The sequence below is a fragment of the Takifugu flavidus genome, chromosome 12 (genome assembly GCF_003711565.1).
Source record: "Takifugu flavidus isolate HTHZ2018 chromosome 12, ASM371156v2, whole genome shotgun sequence".
NCBI classification, from domain to species: Eukaryota; Metazoa; Chordata; class Actinopteri; order Tetraodontiformes; family Tetraodontidae; genus Takifugu; species Takifugu flavidus.
Genome location: NC_079531.1, coordinates 1,740,549 through 1,765,195, shown reverse-complemented (window position 1 = coordinate 1,765,195; position 24,647 = coordinate 1,740,549). Strand labels below are relative to the sequence as shown.

The 24,647-nt window shown below is 48.5% G+C and overlaps 2 protein-coding genes and 1 long non-coding RNA gene across 3 annotated transcripts; 2 read left to right on the top strand and 1 right to left on the bottom strand.

Annotated features, from left to right (window-relative positions):
- The first annotated feature begins 59 nt into the window (after positions 1-59).
- Positions 60-2,663, top strand: dhrs13b.2 (dehydrogenase/reductase (SDR family) member 13b.2). Its single transcript, XM_057048972.1, has 8 exons — positions 60-226; positions 517-681; positions 756-1,028; positions 1,141-1,464; positions 1,562-1,909; positions 2,004-2,096; positions 2,250-2,269; positions 2,360-2,663. Exons 1-8 carry the CDS (start codon positions 175-177, stop codon positions 2,372-2,374), a joined length of 1,290 nt encoding a protein of 429 aa, XP_056904952.1. The 5' UTR covers positions 60-174; the 3' UTR covers positions 2,375-2,663.
- Positions 2,664-6,205: 3,542 nt separating this feature from the next.
- Positions 6,206-7,756, bottom strand: LOC130534671 (uncharacterized). The gene is made up of 3 exons (XR_008952936.1): positions 7,589-7,756; positions 7,156-7,275; positions 6,206-6,607 (listed from the first exon to the last, which is right to left on the bottom strand). It is a non-coding gene; the product is annotated as an uncharacterized LOC130534671 (long non-coding RNA).
- On the top strand, positions 7,361-23,363 carry smtnl (smoothelin, like). Its single transcript, XM_057048937.1, has 12 exons — positions 7,361-7,377; positions 7,658-7,772; positions 10,704-10,829; positions 11,060-11,931; positions 20,327-20,402; positions 20,770-21,018; positions 21,105-21,161; positions 21,237-21,288; positions 21,361-21,507; positions 21,594-21,717; positions 22,321-22,472; positions 22,894-23,363. The coding sequence occupies exons 4-12, from the start codon at positions 11,263-11,265 to the stop codon at positions 23,018-23,020; spliced, it is 1,653 nt and encodes a 550-aa protein (XP_056904917.1). The 5' UTR covers positions 7,361-7,377; positions 7,658-7,772; positions 10,704-10,829; positions 11,060-11,262; the 3' UTR covers positions 23,021-23,363.
- Positions 23,364-24,647: the final 1,284 nt, after the last annotated feature.

Genomic DNA, 24,647 nt, shown 5'->3' with positions numbered 1-24,647 from the left:
GTCAAGAAGAACCATTTCCGCTCGATGTCGTCGCAGCGCCCCCAGAGGACGGAAGTGGAACCGCACGCCTGGCGCGGAAAAGTTCGCTTTCGTTCGAAATAAAACCGAAAGCATTTTTCTCCAACTGACTTTGGGGCCGCAACAACGAGACGATACGTTTAATGGGCTTTAACAATGCTTATGATCGCATATCTAAAGATTATTATTTATTTGTATCTGCACACAGGTAAGCTCTTGTCATTTTACTACCTCGCTAGCAAAATGTCTATTCAATTGTGTTCTATTCTATTAGAATTACTCTTCCAAACGCTGCTAATAGGATAGTATTACATCTGGTCTTATAATTTTCTTTGGGAATACAGTATGTTGCAACTCATATATTGTCAGAAGAGTCATTGAATACTGTACTACACTATAATGTACAAGTGTGCTAATAAACAGTCATTCATATACTTTGCTGTTAGCAAATAGTGTCTTTGTTAGCTGATTAATCCTGGTTCATCTTGTCTTTCTCAGGTGTGCAGGGCTCATGGTTCCCCTGTACGTTTTCTGATGAACGTCAATATAAAAAAAGTGACGGAACGTTAGAAATAGAGTACATCTCCAGAGAGTCTATGTTGCAGTTTGGCAAAAAAGGAGACGCCCCTGTGAATCCAGATGCTATTACGTTCTTGGTCACTGGTAAGAAACTAAGCATTGAAGAGCTGCAGATGGAAATTTCTCGTATCCTATCTTCTTCTGCGATGTCTCCCCAGGATCTAAGCTGAACCTGAATAAATACCTCAAGGGGGTGGAACCAGATCAGGTGGAATGTGGGCTGCACCGGCACAGGACGCGGGATGACCATGCCCGCTGGCCGATCAAACAGGCTGATGAGTTCAATGTCTGGTTCAGCTGCACCATTAAACACACCAATGGTGATTTCATGCTCACCAGCTTCCTCAGATACCCGACCGAACAGCCCCCCTCAACACAGGACTCCGACACCTGGCCCGCGATCTCAGACAGAGCGACAATCACAACAACAGGTCTTGATTAAGTCTCAACAATACTTTAATAATACGACAATACCTTGCTAGCATTTGCTCATAGCAGCGAACACCGTTGCGCTGACTTCCTGCCACTGTTCTGCTTTCATAGCTGTCATGATGATGAAAACACTGACTCCGTCCCTGAAATCCAACCTTGGTGCACAAAATAAGCTTCACTGCCAGTTTGCTATCGACCACAAAGGCCCGAACTTCACTTTGGAGTGGCATAAGCGGGGCGAAAGAAGCACCCTCTTCAGCTACAGCAGGCGTACCGGCCAGACTGAGGGTCAAGGCGTGGAGCTAAAGGGCCTCGCAGACGGTGACGCCTCATATAATCTGGCCTACACCAAGATTGCCAATGAAGGAGCGTATGTTTGTTCAGTGTCTGTGCTTCCTCTGTCTGCCAGTCTGGACATCAGTCTACATGTTGAAGGTGAACCCGGGTCATGGGGTGGTGGATATAAGTCAATTCTGCTGACACTGACCTTATTGTTGATTCTATTCCCAATTGTATTCTTTTGTTTCCTCAGAGTCCCCCAGGGTTGCTCTCAGCGTTGGCCCCACTCTCACACTGGAGGTGGGTGAGATGCAGAAGGTTGTTTGTGAGGTGGATCACTACTACCCCCTGGATGTGCAGATAGTTTGGTACAAGCAGGAACCAGCAGCGCTAGGTCAGACAGCCGGATCCTTGCTTCCCACTATGGTTGCAAACACTCTGCTGTCGAGCCACAAACACAACTCGGACAGGACCTACTCGCTGTCATCCTTCTTCTACCTCTCAGCTTCTCTCAGCGACTCAGGCAAACAATTTACATGCAAGGTCTCTCATAAGTCCCTAAGAGTGGATATTAAGAAGAGCTTCATCCTGACTGTAGAAGGTGAATAATTGGCAAAAACGACAGTACCAGACAGACCAGCGGGTGGCAGCAGAGGACCATAAAGTAATCGAACTTCTTCTTCGTTTTTCCCCAGAGCCAAGTAGCTGGTTTTTTGTCTTCTCCATGCTTGTTATCATCGTCATCTTTCTGGCTGTATTGTTTAAGATGTTGCCCACTCTTCACAAAGGTAAAAGTACAGACGTGACCTTTTAGCATATATAAAATCCAGCCTTCATTAGTTATCAGGCTCAGTTAAATTGTTTCAATGTGTTTTTACCAGAAATACCACATCAGAAATAATCAGAGAATACAGAGTGATTGTCTTTTATTATCTTTACAGCAAGAAGAAAAAGAGCACAGGTAAGATGATGTGAAAGTATAGAACCAGCAGTTTTAAGATTTTTTGCGTCCTCGAAAGTGACTCTTTGTCTGCATGTTTCTTCTGAACAGAAAAAGCCATATTGAGGAGCCCCGGAATGTTGAAAAACTATTCCCACTTTCATTTCTACTGCGTAGATTCTGAGCAGTAGTATCACTACAGAGTCCTACAAAAGTGCTTCGGAGCTGTTTTTGGGTGGCTGGGATAAAATATTTCCAATCAGATCTTTGATTTTCAGACGTGCGTCAGATCTTGTCTGATAACCTTTTTTTTTTACTGATGATGTCAGAGAATTAGACAGTGCTACAGCTACAAAGGATGCAGAATTAATTTAAAAGACAAATGTCGCACAGCAAATAAACCACGTTTCTCAGATCTCTGATTGTGTGTTTGTGAGAAGAAGCAACCAGGGAGAGAAATCGTTCTGGTTCTGCTCATCGATTTTATTTCCCTCAAACTGTAACTCGACTCTCTTCATCTCTCGGTGCTTCTTGTAAAGCTTCCAGATGACCTCTGGAACTCCGCTGCTGAGACGTTGCTGCCCTCATTCTGCCCCCAACACGAAACACGCTCGGCCTCGCTGCTCGTATATGTCAGTCACCGGCAAAAACGGGACGCTTGGTCCATTTGCAGAGTTGACAGAGCTCCACGTAGACTGGTCCCAGATGTGTGTTCGTGTGCCCCAAATACCCGGAGCCGAAGTGCTTGGTGACGCGTGTGTGGCCCCGGTTTGATCATAAACCTTCAGAGGAAGGATTGAAGGATAAGAGAGAGAACTCCTGACCCGTACGCTCACTCCAGGTTGGAGCTGCGCTTATTTTTAACAACGAATAACTCCGGTGAGGCCCGGCCCTCCTGGCTCGGCTCGCCTCAGCTGTTCTGGGAGCTCTGCAGTAACAACACACACGTTTCCAACACCGAGGGTGCGAGATGCAAGACGATCCTGCCTCACGCAGCTCCTTTCCACCCTCAACCCTCCGCGGGGTCGCTGTTCCTACCGAGAGCAGGTTGCGTCGAGTCTCGGAGCCGTAAAGAGTGTTCACGGGCGATGACCTCGCTATCAGCCCGCAGCCGCACAGCGTTTCATGTTGCAACACCACGGTTGCTTAAAAAGGGAGGAAAAAAAGGAGAGATTGACGTTGATGCTGTTGAGTCAGACTGTAAGAAGCAGACGTGTCATTGCACAGCTATGTAGGCAACGCTGCAGACGTGTTTGGAGAGAATATCCAGAGTGGTTCACAGGGTTTTCGTTGTTTTGCTTCATTATCACTGTACAGTAGATATAAGTGTTGAATAACAGGGTCAAGCGTCACTAATGGTGTGTGTTTCTTTAATTTCTCCCTCTGTTTATGATTACGTGGAAGCTGAAGGGGAATTACTGTAATAGATACCAGTGCGTGTGTGTGTGTGTGCGTGCCTGTTTATATTTCTTCCATCAGCACCAACCAAACCTGACCCAACCGTCAGCCGCCACCAGGGGGCGATCTCGAGGGCGTTAGCCCACTGCATCTCCCCCAGCATGTTGATGCATTTTTGGGAATCTCTCCAAAACTTTCCATCTTCACTTTCAGTCAAGTGGTTTCAGCTGCCACACACACACACGCACATGGACAGTATACCAAGTAAACATTTTTAATGTGGGACTGGTTTCAAAGTTCTGTGGATGGTTTGCAGGAGCTGGTGCACCATTTAAGGAAAACGCAGTGGCTCAGATGTCTCCTGTTGTGTTGTGTTTGTTTCCACAGTCACAGATCCCTCGTCCTGTTGACGTAAGACAGCCTAATAAACGGAGGTCCACTTTAATGTGATCTGGCACTCAAATTAGCCTTGACGGGCTCTGATGGGACACAAGATCTCTGATACGAAAGGCGAATGGATGATGTGTTTTCCAGGGGTTGGTGGGGAGAACACATGCTATTGATGTTGTAATGCTAATGAGTGGCATTCTGGCTTTTTACATCTGCTCAGTAGGTTGGCTGATGCCTTCTGAGAGTGTTGGGACTGGCCCAGCAGCCGCTCCGAAATCACATGTTGTGCACTGTAATTTAGGAGCAGACAGTAAAAGCGCTTGACAGGAACCACTTTTCTCAGCACGCTAAAGTGACATGTACGTTAAACAACCCGGGAGGGGGTTCAAAGCGGCGCGTGGTCGCCGAGCGGTGTCTGTGCTGACAGTAATCAGTCCCGGTGTGTGTCTGTGTGTGTGTGTGTGTGTGTGTGTGTGTGTGTGTGTGTGTGGTCAGAGCAGTGGCGGGCAGTGTGGCGAGGGAAAGGTCAGCAAAGCAGATTGCCAGACCGTTAAAAAGCAAGAAGGGCCACAACACAGCCATTATGTTCTCTCTGCTGCACACACACACACACACACACACACACACACACACACCACACACACACACACCTTCCAGCAGTGCAAATGAGATCATTCAGGATGAGTTTTATCATGGCCATGGACAGGCAATAAATCAGGAGTGTGTGTGTGTGTGTTGTGTGTGTGTGTGTGTGTGTGGTGTGTGTGTGTGTGTGTGTGTGGTGTGTGTGTGTGGTCAGAGCAGTGGCGGGCAGTGTGGCGAGGGAAAGGTCAGCAAAGCAGATTGCCAGACCGTTAAAAAGCAAGAAGGGCCACAACACAGCCATTATGTTCTCTCTGCTGCACACACACACACACACACACACACACACACACACACACACACACACACCTTCCAGCAGTGCAAATGAGATCATTCAGGATGAGTTTTATCATGGCCATGGACAGGCAATAAATCAGGAGTGTGTGTGTGTGTGTGTGTGTGTGTGAGTGTGTGTGTGTGTGTGTGTGTGTGTGTGTGTGTGTGTGTGTGTGTGTGTGAGAAAGAGAGATTCCTCCTCTGCCAGCCCTATTTTTCCCACTCTTTGATGACATGAAATCAAAGCTCTGGCCTGCGTAGCTGCAGGACAGCGTCTCAGTCCAGCCGACAAACATGTTTCCTCAAAGATGAACGGTTCCTTAGCAACGTCCAGCAGCATATTTAGCCCCCGCTGAGATATCGGTCTCATCTTTCGCTGCCACCCTCTGTGCATATTTTATTCTCAAGTCTAATACTAAAATATTCCTCATCGCAGCACTTTAAACCCTCGTAGGATGAGGATCCGCAGGCTTTTGCTGCTTCGCTCTCGTGTCTGAGTGTATTTTTTATTGAGCTCGTGAATCCCAACTGAATCCCAAACCCACAGGGACAGGACCATAAATTAGGATTGAGTATTTATGAGGTGGATGATGATCCGAGCACTCGTGTTGGGGGGCTCCAGAAGATGTCGTACTTCTGGTTAAACCTGCCTCATTGAAACCACAGTTAGTGGGAACAAGCGTGATGCAGGAGAGGACGTGTTGCATCACAGAACGAGAGGAGGAGGAAGTACAGAATGAGCGAACCTGATGGCAGCATCGGTGGCGCTGCAGCCACTGACGCACGTGTGGAAACAGCAGCTCTGACTCCGCCCACCCGACAAAAGTGCTGGTGGAGCACATTCAGGCCTCATGATGTTATTCCAGGCTCAGATCTTAAGACAAAAGGCGGTTTGTCGTGATGGATGTTCTTTAGAAAGCTGCTAATTGGTTTGTGTTCGTGGAGGCCTGATGCGTGTCTGATTGTGTGTGTGTGTGTGTGTGTGTGTGTGCGTGCATGTGTGTGTGTGTGTGTGCGTGCGTGCGTGTGTGCGTGTGTGTGTGTTGGAGAGAGAGAAAAGAAACTGACTGTTAGTCACAACTGAGATGTTTTGGCTGGTTCTGAGTAAATGACATCATCCTGCACACACACACACACACACGTTCACACATACACACACACACACACGCTCACACACAACAATGAGTCATTCAACAACACTTGGAAGCCAAAGTTCACTGTTTTATGAGAAATAATAAGTTTAGATTGTTCATCAGAATGCCACAAAACATATTTTGTTGTATTTTCGTTGGTTACTTTCATCTTTTTTAACGCTAGTTTTTACAGCAGTGCAGTCATTTTATAGGGGACACGACCACCGAAAATGCTGAGGTAGGCTAATGAAAATGGGAGCGTGCAAACGTGCGCGCCTGCGCTCAGCCCCTCCTTATCCTCGAGCGGGCCACTTTGTCCCGTTCTTGAGGTCACATCCCCACCGCGGTCCCCAGTATCCTCTCTGCTGTTGACGTTAGGGGCCAGTCCACTTCCTGACCTGTCTAAAACTGATACTGTCCCGCGGTGGACGCCTGGTTCGGTCCCGTCCCCCCTCGGTCGGCTCTGATATCACCCCGGCACCGACATGAGAACCGGGGGAAAAAAAGGTTTCTTCAGGCGCTGCAGTAAAATAAAAACAGCTTTAGCACTTTAAGCAGTTTTACCAAGAATAATTGTGTATTCAACTATATAATCGTGTCTGTTTCTGGTCCCTCGGGGGCCTTGATATATATGCTGGTGTGTAGGTTTCAGGGCAGCGGTCGATGCATTGTTCTACTTCCAAGGAGGTCCGAGGAGTGGGAAGGACGTCTCCCCTCCATCCATCTCTGCCTCCCAGGCTTTTTTTTACTCCCTCTCTTCCATCTTAGATTTATGATACAATTCTCAAAGGTTCAGAAACCACTTTCTCTCTCTGCTGAGAAAATATGTGTATAGAAATAAACGTCTGCGTGGCTGCATTTCATAGGAGCTGCCAGAGTCGGCGAAAAGCCCTCCCAGTCTAATTGATCCATATTTCTTCGTCAAATAAGACAGCGAAGCCTCTGGAGGAGGCCGAGGGATGTGGGACAGGCAGCAGAGGCTCCACATACAGATGGATGACACGTTAAAGTACCGCAAACACTGACGCGGATCTCCGGAGCGGCTCCGCCAGCGTGGAGCAGACACACCTTCGCGGACATCGGCGCTCCATCATCACTCCTCCACATTCCCACATCTGCACAGCATCAGCCCTCCTCCATATTCCCCCGATGCTTTTCCCAGCAGAACCGTTCTTCTCTCTGCAGAAACTGGGAAAAGTGCAGGATTTTAAGGATTTTCCGCTCTCGGCAACAATTAAAAGAAGCAACCGGCCTCTGGATTTGGAGCATTTTGTACCAAAAAGTCGCAAGGTTTGAACTCGCTTCCCCTTCTTTTATTTACAGTTTCTTAAAATCACTATAATCCAAAGGGAATCTACTATTTAAGCAATCTGCTTATGTTGCTTTGAAGAACCAACCGAAATTGAAATGTCAAAGGTTAAGTAATTCGAGCAAAGGTGACGCAATCCCTTCCCGTTTCACCGTATAATTTTCTGTCATGAAGTCCCGCTCAGACACACACCTGAATCACGGCGAAGGTTGTAAAAGAAAAACAAGTCTTTCTCTCAGCTCCATGTGTGCTCCATTACAGTTATGGGCCCGCAGCGTCGATGACATCATCACTTGGCCGCCGTCTCCTCGTTCCTGTTGACAGGAAGTTCTGGGGTGAAAAGTGAAGACGTGAAATCTGGGATTAAAGCCAACAGGTAGCCTGTATTTTTCAAGCTGGAGGCTCCGCCTGATCGGCCGCCTGTTTTCATGTTTGGTTCCTGGTTTCCAGGGGAAAACATCAGAAACAGGCAGGAATTTACAGCCTGATTAGAGGAAGGGTTAAATACAAAAAAAAAAAACCTCATACAAAGAAAAAATCTGCACGAACACTCCTGCCAAGTTATTATTCGGCAACATTTATGCCTTCTTTTTTCACACAGTCCTTTAAAAAGACCACCCAGTGGGCGCCGTTGCTGGGAAATAGAATGAAATTCAACACATATGTTCACCTGCTGCACAGATGGATCTAAAAGACACAACAAGCTCACAAATTTGCATGAACCTCTCTGGAGTTTTCCAGCTGGACTTTAAAGACAAATGGGCAGAGGAACTGAAAGGTGCCTTTGAGGCACTAAAGGTACCTGGAACGTTTGATTTTCTGGAGCTGAGTAATGCAGGAGTCATCAGATTTAAAAATAAAAACCTGAGGAAAAATGGCTTATGAGCCGGAGGGTGCGAACAACGAGGTGTGGTTCCACGCGGGATGACGCGCTGCGTATGTAACACGTCACAGTTATTGCTGGTGACTGGTCATATTTCGGCTGCCTTCACATGACGTGAGATCTAACCCTAACCCCCATCATGACTTGAGTCATGGGTAATATTTGTCGACAGCGCAATAAAGTGGACGAAACCTGTCAAACAGCGCACGTCATCGTCATATGGAGCCAATTAGAGTCCGTCTCTTGCATAAGGCAGCAAAAAATAGGTCCATGAGAGTGATTTTATGCAGAAATCACACCTAAAACCGGCGGCGTTGATGTAGAAAACGTGTTGGAGTTCAAGCGCGGGCCATGACAGAGACCCGCAGACATCTGCTCATCGGTAGCCCTGTTGTTCTCAGGCAGAACCGCTCTGGCCGGCATGTTTGGGCCATCGGGGTGTTCCAGACTCGGTTCTGCTGCAGCCGCGTGTTTAACGACAGATGCGTTTGTGTGACGCAAACCCTCCCCTGTAAATGTTTACAGTCTGGGGCAATCGTCGACACGTGTGTGTGTGTGTGTGTGCTCTGTACAGGAGGTTACGGATGAGGATCATCTGGAAATTAGAGAGAACCGATCACACCTCTAATTAACAGCTTAATTATAAACGGCTCATTTCCGGACGCGTCGAAACTCTTTGATCCTTCCAAATGCGAAATGATGCCAAACATCTGTTGTATCACGAGTGGCGAGAGAGAAAAACACACCTCGCAGAACACAGAAGCTCTGCAGGCGTTCTTTAGAGAACACCTCGATAACACACTGATTTGAATGACATTTACGTCCCATATTTTCATGCCTCCTGGCAGGATGGTCGTCTTTAACATCCAGCCTGACTCGTCACACGTGTGGCGGCTCAACATGTGCAGAAAACCTGCAGAAATCCGGTTCGTTCTGCGTTTTCTCGAGAAATTGTTGCGGGAACTTGCGTTACGTCAGGGTGTGTCGGCCATTTAACCTCTGCTCCGTCTTTGTTTTGACTTGTTGCGCAACACAGTGGCGGTAATGTGAGTCAGACAGCAGATCGGAGGTCAAATCTCGCCTGCTTTCAGTTTGACTTCAGCCAGATTTGCTAAAAGTGATCCATCATATTCCTATAACAACTACAGGGGCAGTGCTGTGGTTAAAAGGGGGCGGGGCTAAACTCATTGGCGTCCGTCTGTTGGCTGACAGACAATTGTAACAGCTCATCTGTCTTCTTAGTTCGGACCAAATTTCTTGAGTAATTATATGAGTGTGAAAATGGGCATGCATGTATAAAAGTCCACGTGTTTGGACATTGCACGCTGGAAGAAATCATTTATTATTGCTTAACTGCTTTGTTTGTTTTTTGTTTTTTTTTACTAAATTCACAGATGGATGTAATGAAAGTGACCAACATCACTTCCTTCACAGGTTGTGTCCCTATAATTGAAATTGCATTAAAATTAGTTTGTTTGGTTTATATAAATGATTCGCCACGACAAGTGTGGTTATTTCACTTATTTCTGTCAAATCAGGTCTCTCTCCTCCACACACACCTAATGTTGACAGTAAGCAGTAGAGTGGAATGTTGTTCTCACACACACACACACACACACACACACACACACACACACTAGAGTTGAATGTTTGCACTGCTGGGGTCTTGTTACAAGGGAGAACCCCCCCCCCCCCCCCCCCCCCACCATTCTACTGCAGTCAACTTGCCTTTAACACTCATATTAAGAGCTCATTGTTCTCAGATGTGATGTGTATCAATATAGGAAGCATATCAGTATTTTAAATGACCTATAAACCTATAAAAACCTCCAATGGGTGGGTCAGTATGCATAATACAACCTGCCTTTTCAGAATTTTGCCTATTATGAGGATGTAATCTGTTATAGGCAAAAGCTGAGTTCCAATGTGCATTGAACTATATTTGATGGTTTGGCTCCGCCCCTACAGGAAATGGACAGATGTGCAGACAAAGGGGGCGGGGCTTGAGATGCAGGTGATAGCAGAACGGAGTCGAGATTAAAGAAAAATGGGACAAACATATGGGAAAAATAACATATTACTTGTTGGGCTGCGTTTTCCAGGAAACAGAAATCTGTCCTAAACAATGCTGATGATAAACCAAATGTACGGGCTTGCTTGCATCATAGGTGAGTCTATTTTACCCATAACCTATAGGAAAGTGTCAGAATAAAGGGGGAAAAAAAGTTTTATTTTCCATGTAGGGGAAAATGGTGACAGAATAGAAGCTAATGAAGCAGAGAGCAGAGTCCTCCTTATGATAGTTTACACAGAGCACCCCTCCCCTCACATTTACTACTCCTTCCACGTTGGTTCTGCACTCCTCGGCTGCCACAACCCTCCTCTTTTATCCCTCCCTCCCTCCCTCTCTCCTCCCTCCTCCAGGCCAGAAAAGGGGAGCGATCGACCTGAGAGCTTAAACACACCAGAGCCGGCCAGACGGAGCGGAGCTCACACAGCTGTCGGAGTCTGAGGAAACTCCTCTAAGCCCGACCAGACGGCACCGCTGAGGTAGGTCGGCCGCTGCTGTAAGTGTGGATGATGTCATCGCTGTGTTTTACGGCGCTTGTGAAACACGGGATGTGTGTTTAGTTCAGGAGCCTAAGAGCACCGCTTGCTATGATGTCTCAGATCTTCTTGCAGGTTTGACCTGATTTTAGGGCTTAAATCTGCCTTGGTTGGAGTTTCACAGCTGTTTGTGAGCTAAAGGTCAGACCTTGTCGTTTTTTTATGACTTTCAGACAGAAGTTGGAGCCAGTGAGACATCTGTGCCTGAGTAGCAAAGTTCACCTAAAGAGGAGCACCCGGGGATGTCAAAGAAGACGCTAAAGGAGCGGTGATAAACCTTCACAACCCTTGCCCTCACCAGCCAAACCCCCCCCCCAAAACACACATTCTCCCACGGACAGACGCTTTCCTTCTTCGGTCCGCTCGTCTGGAGCTGATGGACGCCCCGACCCTGGCTGACATGGGGGACTTGTGCCACCCCCGTTCATCTTCCCCAGAGGGGGAGACGGTGTGCGCGGCTCTGGCCCGTTATGAGAGCACTCTCAGGGACGCCATCAGGGAGATCCATGTGGATGTCAGTGCCTTTAAATTGGGCATGGAGCGTCGCCTGGAGGAGACGGCCAACCTGAGCGGGCCTCTCGGCCGAGCTGTGCTCCACCTGCAGCAGGAGAACCGGCAGCTCCGGGGTCAGCTGGAGGCTCTGGCGCGACAGGTGGAGCTCCTCGGCGGGATGAGCTGTGAAAGGAACGCCGTGCTGAACAACAGCCACTACCACAACCACCAGAACCACCTGAGCGACATTCAGGAGAACCACCGGGAGGTGAAAGAAGTGGTGTACGGGAAAGGTCAGGCTCACACGCACAGCCAGGCGCAGCTCCACCTCCAGCCCTGCAGCCCGGGGAACCAGAACCACGCTTACAGCAGCCTCAGCAGCCAGTGCCACCATGCCTCCGCGCCTGCCGCCTTCTCGTCGTCCCGTGGATCCAGCAGTCCTCCCGTGGGCTCCAAGGCGACCGCCGTGACCTCCGGCCCGGTGTCGGGCAGCAGCCCCTCCCCTGCACGTTTCTCCAGCCGTGCCACATTCGCCGTGTCCAGCAAGAACAACGTGAGTACTGCGGACCCTGGGATGAGTGGATGCGGGCAGCGGTCCAGTGCAGGGTGCTGGTGAAAGTGTTGCTTTATCTTATAGCCTCGCCACACTGCTGTTGTGCCTCCTTCAGCGCCGGTGGAGCCGAGAGATATCCGTGACTAATGGGTTTCGTCTGGCTGGTCCGGGCTTAAGATGTGCTGAGTCCAGCCCCTCGTAGGCCGTCTGATGTTTCCGTGGCGACCTGCGTCAGATGCACGGGTTTCAAATGTGGTAGGAAGTTGAATAAACGGCGGCGGCAGAGACTTCGGGTCAATGCGCTGTAATTATCCTGGTTGGGAAAGTGCCCGTGTGGTGGAGAGGAGAGCGGTGCGGCGGCTTTGCACGATGTGTCATCTGAGGCATCGACCGTGCCGCTGCGGTGGCGCAACGGACCTCCGCCGAGATCGTTGCGGATCCCCGCAGCACTGCAACGCGGCTCGATTGGACTCCGGGGAGGTGATGTCAGCAACGTTAAATGTTGGTTAGTCGGGACGTCGGTCCAGTTTGGGATGACTTCATGTTATGGCGTCAGCCAAACGTTTAATCGGGACCCATCAGATGATGCCGTTCTAAAGAGAACCAGATAAGTTAAAGTCAAGTCTTAACCTGTTATCTCCGCTTCTGGAATGATTCAGTCCAGGGCAAATGTCTGTCCTGTTGTCGGGAGCTGTTTCAACTTTCACCCGACCGGCCTCTTTGGTTGTAAAAACTAAACCACGGTCCCGGCTTGGTTTGGTTTCGAGGAAAGATAACATTTTCCTTGATACCGCAGGTATCGGGACTGGTTTCACGCTGGTGGATTACGTCATAATCGATGGTGACCAGTCGGCATGTGTTAGCGATTTCTGCGCCATTATCGCGTTGCTCTGGAGGTTTGTGTGCCAGGACCAGCAACACATCCGCTGAGAGAAAGAACCCCAGAACCCAATCTCCCAGCTCGCTGTACCACTGGGTCGAGCTTTCCTGGCACTCTCCCCATCACAGATTTGATGGTTTTTCAGAGAGGAAATTTTATTCTATCTGTGTAAATATTTATAAACACGGAGGAACATTTGCATCCAAGAACGTCCCCAGTTGCGTAGCTGCAGCTCCTCCTGGACGCGGCGCATTTTAATAGCAACTTATTAACTGTGGTCTGGGGATTTTTGTCATGTCTGAAAGGAAAATGATGCTCTTCTGGAACCCCCGTTTGATCCTACCTGTTCCCGAACGCGACTATGAACATGAAAATAAAAGAAGCGCTGAGAAATGTATCATAGAATTTGTTGTGTTTGGAGACCTCTGCATTTGAGGGATGTAAGTGTTTATACCCAGAATCCAGCCTGGATGGCTATTCCACGTCTGTCAGCAGGAGATAATGATGACTTTCATTCGGCATTCATTACCCCGGGTAAACACTGAAACCAAATAGTCCTCAGAGGAAGTTATTTACTTCCCTGGAGCTCTGTCATGCTGCGGAAAATATGACACTCATGTGGCCGTCGTAGTGTGTTTGTTTTTAATCTCAGGATAAACTCAGCGCAAACACGAAGCCCGGAGATCAAAATATACCTCCTGTTTGATGGGATAGTGGGGGGTTTAAATCTAGAAGCTTGGCGATCAGGCACCAGCATCAGTTCCAGTTGCACATTACATGCACAGGCAGCACACAGATGCAGATAAGATAGGCCCGCGTGGAGGCACGGGGCAGACAGTTGTAGCCGATCTGTAATCACCAAAGTGTGTTGTGGGTCCGACGGGTCAGGAATGTTAGCGCCTGTCGCGTTGTGGAGTTTAAACTAAACACCAGGAGTTTTATCTGAGTCCGAAGCATGTCAGAGAAACACATCTGTCAGTCAGGAGGTGAGAGAGATGGACTGAGGCTCTCACACACACACACACACACACACACACACACACACAACACACACACACACACCACACACACACACACACACACAGCTGATGTCTATCTGCCAGACAGCGAAGCCCCGATGGAGTTTTGAATGAAAATGAGCGGAGTCTGGTGGGATCACAGGCTCCGATCTCACTTGAACTCCTCGTCCGGTCAGATTGTACTTGTCGGCTCTAGAATCCTGTTCTGGCCTCGGGCCGTGAGCCACTTTTCCCACGGGACTTTCCGACGTCCAGATAATGAGATGCAGATGACGGAGGTGCCCCAGAGTGTGTCAGGCTCGTACTCGCTGACTGGAAATACTCCATTTTATTTATGTAATGGAGGGAGGAGGTGGTGTGTGTGTGTGTGTGTGTGTGTGTGTGTGTGTGTGTGTGTGTGTGTGTGTGTGTGTGTGTGTGTGTTCTGTCCGCGATAGCTGTGTTTTGACATGATAGTGCTGGTGTAACAGAACGTGAAACACACCGTTCACATGTGAGGTGCCAAACGCTCAGGAATAACACGAAGCGGACGTTGGGTTTCTCCAAAGATGACCACGTCCTCAGAAACCTTGTGATGTCATCCCAGTGATGTCATCTTTAAAGAAGAAACCCTGCTGGCAGCGAGCAGCCTCTGGAGATCATAGCTGAGAGTAATTTGACATGAGTGTATGTTCCCAGTCGCCTTTTCATTCCCATCCGCCACCTCTGCCGAGCCTGAGATGCGGAGAAGTTCCTCCAGTTCTTTGTGTGTTATTAAGGAACAGGTCCGTTTGGCCAGGTCGGGTCATGGGGTTATCGACTGTTCCCTATCAAGGCATAAACGCTGGGTGCACGTGAGTTACGGCCCTCTGCTGCACATGCATCATCTTATATAAGAGCTTGAAGAGCTGGTGATGTTTTCTTACACGAGCCCCGAGGACAGCGCGTATAGATGCCATGTGCGGCTTTACACGCCGCAATTTGACAGGAATAAATCGCCGCCGCGCACGTTGAGGTTTTTCCCCCCTGTCAACAGTGTGCAAGAGCCCGGGGTCTTACTGTTGGCTGCCAGAGGAAAGAACGGAGGGTAAAAAGTGACGATCAGCAGATCCTCATGATAAAGTTTATAGGAAAATTGGTTTGGATTTCTAAGAACATCTGTCATCGCAGAACCACCGATGTGTCTCCAGCGAATGAAACCAACATGACAGTAATAAGAAAGCTGTCCAGTCATTGCATGGGTCCAATAGCCAGAGTTTTGCTGCTTTTTGCAGCGTAATAAAAACTCTACTGCTCTGAGTTCAAATCGTGTCTCTACCCAGGAGCTCACGCACACTCTTACAGATAAGGGCGGGGGGGGGGGGGGGTCAGCTGTGTGTGGAGACTCTGCAGACTGACAATGTTGTGATTATCTGTAAAACTCCGACCCTTTACCACCACTTATCTGGCCATCCGTCCATCCGTGAGCTCCTCCCTGCCCGGTGGCCCCTCTCTCAACTTTTCATCCATCCCCCGTTCTCCCCCTCAGGCCCTGGCAACATTTTAAGATTCCTGGTACTGACCCCCCCCCCCCCCCCCACACACACACACACACCACACACCCCACCACTACCACCATTGTGGCTATTAATACAGCCATGAGAAGTACAGAGATGTTTTGCTCTCTCTCCTATAAACTAAACAGCCCTTTAGAGGAGCAACATACCAGCTTTAATTACAACCTGGATTCCTAAAACCTTCAGATTGCATCAATAATCAATAATTATTGGGCTAAAGATGTGTTATAAAGCTTATTAGAGAGGGGGAAACTCTGTGTGTGTGTGTGTGTGTGTTTTGCTGGGGGTTTAACAGAGGTATGTGGCCACTCCCTGGCTACCCCTGGCTCTCTTAATGACTTCCAGACAATGGGCCGTGTTCCCGTCATCATCTCTGTGGAAACAGGTTAATAAGTGACTGGCCAGTGGGACGGCTTGCCCCCTCACCGCCCCCCGAGGTGCAGTAAGCTTCACTGGGAGTCAACTCCGAGATTTCAATGTTTTCTCTTTGGCTTCGTCATCGGTCCAGTGCGGGAATAATTTACAATTTCATAAAGCTCCAGTGTGTTGGAGCGGCGCCCGTGTGGAGAAGTGGTTTCTGGAGGTCAGATGACACCGGCAGGCGCAGGGGAGCGCGGGGCTTGTTGCTCTTTTAAGGTTCTGTCAGACATTGTGTCTCCTATCTCAGGAGGGGGCGAGCCACAAATCTGCTCAGGCTGTGCCGGGAACACGAGGTCGGGTCGAGCGCGCTACCTGTCAGTCGCCGCGAAAAGACGCAAAAAAGGTTTGTTTTCACACCCGTGATGAAATTATTCAGCGCCTTGCGGGGAAATGGGGGCTCTGCCTCGGCGAGAAACATCATACCGAGGGGCGAAAAAGCAAACTTTATCCTTTAAACCTAAACCCAGCTGTCATATTTAATCATTTAAGGTGGCATGTTTGATTTATGTGAGGAGGAGGGCAGGTAGAGATCTTATCGCTGTGTAAATAAAGTCAGGGAAGGAAAATACTGGCTATGATTCCGCTCGGATTGGATGAACTTTTTACTGTCACCAAAAGATCATTCCTAGACTTGAAGGAGCAGGACGTGGGCTGACTGGAGGAGAGGACCTGAACGAGGGTCAGGCTCCTCCAGGACCCCAGCAGCTGTTGAGTCTGACGATGGCAACGGGGAAGAAATAATGACATTCCCACCTTGATGGCTTCATGGCATTGCCTTCAAAAATGGCGGCAGACGTCCAGAGCGGAGACGAGGTGGCGGGAGGCATCCGTTGTCAGACGAGACGCGGAGACGTTTTCCATCACATGATCTACGAAGCTCTTTTGAGGAGCACATGAGATCAGTGACGTGCTAACTCGTTTAGCAGGAGGTGGACTCGCTCTATTGCCTCCATATGGTGGGGCAAAGAGAGAAAGACGTTTCTCCGCGCAATCAAAGGCGACCACGCCAGAGTTCGGGGTCACCTGTTGCCCAACGTGCCCCAACATTCAGGTGCACGAAGGGGGAAAAAAAGGCCGCTGGCTTGTTTGTGCAGTAATTGTTGCTCAGGGCAGAGAGAGCTGCTGCACTTATGGAGAACCCTCAGCTGTAATTTGGGTTTTATATCCTGTCGCTTCAAAGGCGGCGCGTGTTTTCCACTCTCAACCCAAAGTCGCCGACACTCCTGCAGCGGAGAAATTGCAGGCTGCGTGAGCGCACTGGAGCAACAGGTGGTTCCACCGTGTCGTTTCTCTGCGGAGAGGATTCCATTATGGGCTCCTGGGACGAAATTACAGAGCAGGAGCCTCCTGTCACCGCAACCATTTCCTCTCCCACTTCAGGAGGTTCAGAACTCTTATTTTAAATACGTTTGGCCGGAGAGCAGCAGGCAGTGATGGATCTCATCCTTAACGCGGCGCACAGAAGCACCGTTGTGACAAAACCTGTGAATTGGTATTTGCTGTGAGCCGTTAAGAACGCCATCAATCAGAGGCCGCGTGAAGCCTGAATGAGAAGGGAGGGACGTCGGTTAAAGGACAGAGGGCGGAAAAGGTTCACGCCACTGTTCAGCCGTCACACTCCAGCCACAGCAGGTGAGGCTGCACACCTCTGGTGCTGGTCGGGGCCTTTTAACCCTCCCCGGCGACGCCAGCTGAGCTACGGTGGCTGTTGAGGAGCAGATTGACCAGCTAATAAAGAGCTAATGGATCGAACTGGCTCTCTCAGAGGACAGGAGACTTTATAAAACAACAGGCTCGTTCTGAGGCTTTGCAGGTTCCACACAGATGACATCCACGCGCCCCTCCCCCACCCCCCACTGCCTTTATTAAAGTGTCAGGGAAGAAGATGCCTTTGGCAGCTAAACAATGTCTCCCAATGGCCCTGCTCCCTCCTTCCTCCTCGTGTCTGAGCGCTCGGGTTTCCCAAACTATCAGGCGATATTGTGAGACGCTCGAGACGGCGATTTGTAGGCCCCGAGGTTCAACACAGCCGGCGGTAACAATTTTCCTCTCTCGTTTCACTTTGGAATCAGTCGTCTTTCTTCACGGAGGCTGAATAATGATTAGAATGCTAAAGCTCATTTATTATTGCAACTTTAGGGGGAAAGCATCAGTGTGGCAGGAGCCAAAACGCTCTCCAGGTATTTTTTTTGGACGCTGCACCATCGATAATTGATGTTAATAATGGGTTTGACCTTATGGTGAAGGACAGTTGGACACAGACCTCATTTTGGTAATATTTGTGTGTGAAATGGAGCCTGCTGACATCACACGTCGACGAGAACATGGAGCGGAGCCCTGCAAAAGGACTGCTCTCCTTACTCTTCATCATCTTCTTCTTGTCTGCCCCCCCCCCCCCCCACACACACACACACCACACACACACACACACACACACACACAGACTTTCCCAGATACTTTTTAGATCCAGATTCGTGATGCAATGACGCACTTTCAGTGAATAAGCAATTTGTTGCTCCCTGAAGACAGAGAGGGGGAATTTGTCTGGAACAGTTCTAACAGAGGTGTATCACGTTTCCCATATTCATTGGATCCTGTACTGGATCACAGGCTCAACTGGTCGATCCACTATGAGCGATTTCACTCTTATATTCAAAGGTGAACGTACTCTTTTATAGCCGCCAGCTGCTGGACACGGGCTGCTTTAATGTCACCATGATATGAGGCTACTTTTAGGAGCTAATCAGTCAGGAACAAACACTGTGAGACACACGTGTCCACCGTTAAGGGGACATGTGAGGCACATGTGCTTGGGTGGACTGATGTTGTTTTGATCCATTTGCCAGCTGGATTGAAGCAATGCCGGCTTTAAAGTGTGATTCTGAATTTTCTTGGGGCACAGGCTGGATCTCGCGGAACAAATGCTCTTATTTTATCTGTTTATCTGAGATGTTCTCCGGTAGCCTAGGGATTTTTATGCATCCATTCCTTTCAGGGTCAGTGTAAAATCTCTTTGGATTGGACATTTCAGCTCAGCCAATCTGCTTTTCTTGGGGCTAAAATACCAGAAGGTTGAACGGCTGACTGCCGTTGTGGCGTAAAGAGACAATAACATCAGTCCTTCTCTTGATAAAACAATCAGCAGCATCTAATAAAATCAAAGAAACCACTGTGGGGTCACTGCAACACTTCATGTTCTGCCAACCAATAAAGGAACCCAGGCCTCCAGAGAGCCGCAGCCTCACTCTGCTATCACGTTTCCCCCCCGACCCGCCGTGCTCTTCTGATGATCTGAGTCTTTGAGCCGGGGAAGCTCCCCTCCCCAGAGCCAGACATTCTGCAGGTTGCCCCCCCCCCCCCCTGCCTGCCCTCCCTCCCTACCCCAGCCCCCTGCCCTTTTCCCATCATGCACCACACGATGATAATTTATCTGGAAGTGCTCACTGCTCCCCTTTACTCTCGTCCATCCTTCTGTATGAAGCAACACACACACTCTTTGTCTCTCCTTGTTGTAACACAAACACACACACACACACACACACAATTGGCATCGTAGTTTTTCTACAAACATAGAAACATTCCTCCCAGAGAACAGCATATTGTCCCATGTGAGTGTGACAGGCAGGGTTTGAGTTTCTGCCTCACAAAAGACTCCCTGTCCCCCGCGGGGACATTGGTTGTTGAGGGTTAGCGTTAGCATTTCAGTTTCAGCAGCTCCAATCGGCTTATTGTTTTCACTTTAAAATGAAAGGTCTCCAACATGTCTTCCAGGCGATCTACGACATCGGCGCCATTAATACACAGAGACACGCGAGCCGATGCTGACCTTTATAAGACTGTTATCAGTCATGGACCACTGACCTGAGTCGGGCCGCCAGGGAGGTTAGCTTTGGAAACGCTACACAAAAAGTGACAGCTTGTCCCACCCACGTGGACACGAGTCTGAGATGAAAGCGTGTGTTGCTGGGAGGCCATTAGCTGGTTCCATTAGCCGAGTGTGGGCCAGGTCAGACAGGCAGGAAATGACAGAACCACATCCGAACTTAAATATGATGACGATGCTTGACATTTAAACTTGCTCTCAACATTAAACTTTTGGATGTGGGTCCCCCCCCCAGCAATCACCTCAATTAACCGCTTCACCCTTTAAGTCTTGTGATGGTTTTACACCACAAATTGTTTTAGTTTGTCAAAAAATCCCAGATGGTGAGAAGTGTAGAACCCGAATAGCAAGATTGTTCAGCGGTGACTTAATGGACATCTGGAGTTCTCTTTTCTGCTTTTTTCCTGCTCAAACTGGAGGAACAGGACACCCTGACTGTGATCCAAACACCACATTTTGGTTTATGAATGACTTCGAAATGGAGCTCATGCGAGTTCACGGGGCCATCAAGTACGGCTGGAACAGCGTGTAATCCAGTCCGGCCAATCAGTCCCAGATTAGACCGTAAATCCGAGCGCAGACACACGTCAGCGAAGTGACTTCATCCCCCTTTAAAAGTCATCAGTCGCTGTCAGCTGTGTGTTTTCCTCATTTTCAGAGTATCGAGAAAGAGGAGCCAATAGAGGTGGACCACGCCCCGACACATGCTGGCCTGGAGAACGGACACTCAACAGGTACAACGCGATGATGTCATCAGTGGTGATGTCATCAGTGGTGATGTCATCAGCGGTCGTGTACGGCTGAAATGTGCTCAGGCTCATGAACTTTATGGAGAAGAGAGCTTTTGTCACTTATTAAAATACCCAAAGGGAGCACTTGACCAAATACATTTTGACTTTTACGTGTTTCTGGTACTTTTACTGCACTTTTGCAGCACGTTTCATAACTCCCTCTCACGCTATTCGCAACTTTAGGGCTCTGATTGACAGAAATCTAAGAGTGGATTAAAATGGATGAAAAACCCAGCATATCAGGATCATATATATTATATGGGTACTTATATAATATTCACAGGACATATGTGAAACTTTGTCCAACCAGAACAGTCAGTGTTGGTGCATGGAAAGATCTCCCCGCCCTCTGACCTCCGTCATGGGCACGCAGCACCGGTGGCCACGCCCCACCTGCCCATCACCGCCACCACCAAGGTAGCAGAAATCAAAAGGCCCGGTTCCCCCGGCAGCCCTGCTGGCTCTCCACCCTCTCCGGCGTGGGAGGAGTCCCCCCTCAGCCAATCAGCCGCTGGCGCCAAGCAAAGCCCCCCACCCACGGGGGAACCAGCACCAGCAGGTGAGTGGTGCTGTCACCTGTATCGTCCGGCCTCCGCATCCAAACAGGATGACGCGCTTACATTTACTTCTCATTTTTTCTGTCAGTACCTTCCTCGTGGACCTCTACACCTGCCAGATCTCTGGGGTCTCCACGCCTTCAAGGTGAGCTCTTCTGAAGACCCTCCCCCTCATTCAAAGATCTTACCCGTCAACGAGAGCACCTGTGTTTCTCCACAGAGAGGGCGAATTCAGCTAAATCCGTCACCTACTCCGGCCTGCTGCACGACCGGTGAGTGCGTTGATCCTTCTGCCGCCTCGTTACGTCCTCGCCGCGTGACCTCTTCGCCCTCCTGTACTGCAGAGACGGCCCCAGCAGCTGCGACAGGTCCTTCGGGCCGGTGGGCGACAGGAGGCGCGAGCTGGTGCGGTCGCAGACTTTGCCGCGCAACATCGGCGCGCAGGCTCGCAGGTCCATCTTCGAGCGGCTGGAAGCTGACGCCGGAAACAGGCGAGTTCTGGTTGAACGCTGCGTTCAGGGGGCGTGGGAAGTTTTGGCGCTTCCCGGTCTTACAGTGAAACTCTCTCTGGCAACAGCCGGCCCCTGGCGGTGGACTCCAAACCCAAGCTGAAGCGCTCTCAGAGCTTCGGGGTGTCCAGCGCCAGCAGCATCAAGCAGATCCTTCTGGAGTGGTGTCGCTCCAAGACCGTTGGCTACCAGGTGAGACGCGCTACAAACGTGCACGCTGCGCTCGGCAGACGCGCGATTTAGCTTCTCCTCCATCCAGACAGTCGAGCAGCTGACTTCAGGCGTCCCCCGTGCCAAAGTGAAGTCATTTTACGACTGCTTACATCAACACAATCTGCGCTCTTCATGCTAAACAGACATGTTTATGTTGCCTGAAGGCTTGAATTCAGTTCACTGGTGCCAGATCCAGTCGATTTCGAGAGACATTTGCATATAAATGCGCCTCGCGTGCTTTTAATCAGGCTCTGTGAGGTCAGTGCTGATTGCGGCGTGTAATGGCTGCCCTGTAACCTCGCCTGCACTCGGCGGTTCGGGCTGCACCTGGGCACGAGTCCTCCCATAAAAAAGGAGTTTGATTGACGATCCGGCGTGGCCGCGTTCACGCGGCGTTCCGCTCGGTGGAGCGTGAAGAATGGATGCAGGGGAAAGAAGATGATGTGTCTATCAACGTCGGCCTGTGACGCAATGTGACATCTGGTTTGTGTTTGCCAGCTGAGAGATGCACAACGGATCGGACGAAGAATCCAAACCTGCTTTTGTCTTTGTTTTGTTTCTTCATCCTCCGCTTTCCCACAGAACATCGACATCCAGAACTTCTCCTCCAGCTGGAGTGACGGGATGGCGTTCTGCGCCCTGGTGCACTCCTTCTTCCCCACCGAGTTCGATTACGACTCTCTGTCGCCAGCGAACCGCAAACACAACTTTGAACTGGCCTTTGGGACCGCGGAGTGAGTGGCGCGTTTGACTCTGGGAAATTCCTACGAATTCCCACCTTTTCACAGAAGCTGCATTCTTTCCAATAAACACCAGGGGGCAGCGTTCCTGCTGCCTGAATGTTACGATAAAAAGAAATAATCATCCATTTGAAATGTAACTTTCATGGATTTATGTTTCAGTTGCCGTTTAAAAAAAAGAACAAAATAAAGTATACATATTAAATTAAGATTAAGATTTCAGAATTTATCGGACGGCAGCAGTTTAACAGTGTGGACATGTTTAAAGATCATCACTGTGTTATTCCTAAGTGTCGCGACCATGAAAGCTGCATCTCAACCAGTTTACGCAGATCAAATATTAATTTCAAAACATTTCAAACGCAAATATCCTGCATTTGAAGTAATCTGTTCGTATCTCTGGGCTTTCCTCCAGAGCGAAGGCAGGCTGTGACCGTCTGATTGAGGTGGACGACATGATGATCATGGGCCGTAAACCGGATCCCATGTGTGTTTTCACCTACGTCCAGTCCCTCTACAACCACCTACGCAAGTTTGAGTAAAGCAAAACGGACCCCCTCGTCCACCTTTAAGCTTCAACTGGTCACCCAGGACCAGTAAAGGCCCAGAGCTGAGGCTTCATTTAGCGGCCTGCACTGCCCCCTCCTGGTGGATGTGAGAACAGCCGGAAATATCAGGACTCAGGAGGGGGTGAAAACTGTGACGTCTCATGAAGAAGATGCATCGACACACAAATCAGGGTTGGATCATCAACACCAGCCTCTGTGTGTGTGTGTGTGTGTGTGTGTGTGTGTGTGTGTGGTGTGTGTGTGTGTGTGTGTGTGTTTGAACTTCACTGTAAACTGATTATTGACAAATGAAGCAATAAACTGTTTGACACGTGAATTTTGTCTAATTTCAACAATTCTAAATATTAATTCTTAATGTAAACACAATTATGCGATTCTTCATATTTATACAGTATGGAGACACTTTTCTGGATTAATTTTCCCAGTGATTTGTTTGTGTTGTGTGTATTTTAATCTTAATTTATCGTTTATCATAAATTTAGTCGGGATTTTAAAACTTTGAATTTAAGCTTTCATCCTTATTTGATTATTGTTTAAAACTTTTTGAAATCACTGATGATAATGAACAGATTTCCCTTTAACCTATTTTCACTTTTCTTTTTTAACGGTCTTTTTTTCGTTTGTTGGTTTTGTTTTCTCGGGTAATCTGTTATAAAAACAAACATAATATTTTATCATTCAAAAATATGGTTGAACAATGAAGTAAAGGGCTGCAGACATCGTGTTTATCGAATCAAACAGTGATAAAGTCGGTAAATAGGATGTAGAGGCGACAGACTAACGAGATAAAAACAATATTCACCAATAATATTAATACGATTTTCTCTCTTTTTAAAAAATAAATAAATAAATAAAGGGTTCAAGCCCAGGTAGTTCTGGTAGAAGGGGAGATACCGGAACACCTTCAGAGCCCAGCAAGGTACCGAACCCCCCAATGCTTATAAAGGGGCCTGCGAAATATTTTAAGGAATTTAAACAATTATCCATTTTAAAATCTGAAAAAAATGAATGTTTTTATTCCTCGTGACAGAATTTTAAAAAGATTATGATTCAATATAGAATATTCGTGTAATATTAAGTCAGATTTGGGTTTTTGGACCATTTTGATCGATATTATAGAGCATCATTTACTATTTCATGAAAATAATGATGACAAACAGCATCTGTGAGTGTGTGTGTGTGTGTGTGTGTGTGTGTGTGTGTGTGTGTGGTGTGTGTGTGTGTGTGTGTGTGTGTGTGTGTGTGTGTGTGAGAGAGAGAGAGAGAGAGATCTCCAGATCTGATCACGGTATAAGAAGTGGGCACTCCTCATCTGTCAGGAGTGTGTGGTGTGTGTGTAAGTGTGTGTGATGGCTCTGTTCGTATCTGACTTTACTCCACATAAGCAGAACCGGAGAGACGTGATGGATTTAAGAGCGTTATTAGGAGAACAAGAAGACTGTAAAGGTGAGTTCGCCCCATTAATTAACAAGATATTTTACAGACATTTTGAGTTAGGATTTTTATTTAGAAAATTCCATTTAGAGAAGAAAGATTTGCAGTTTGAGACCGAATCATTAAGTTATAATACAAGTTATGATACATCAAAACACACCCTGGA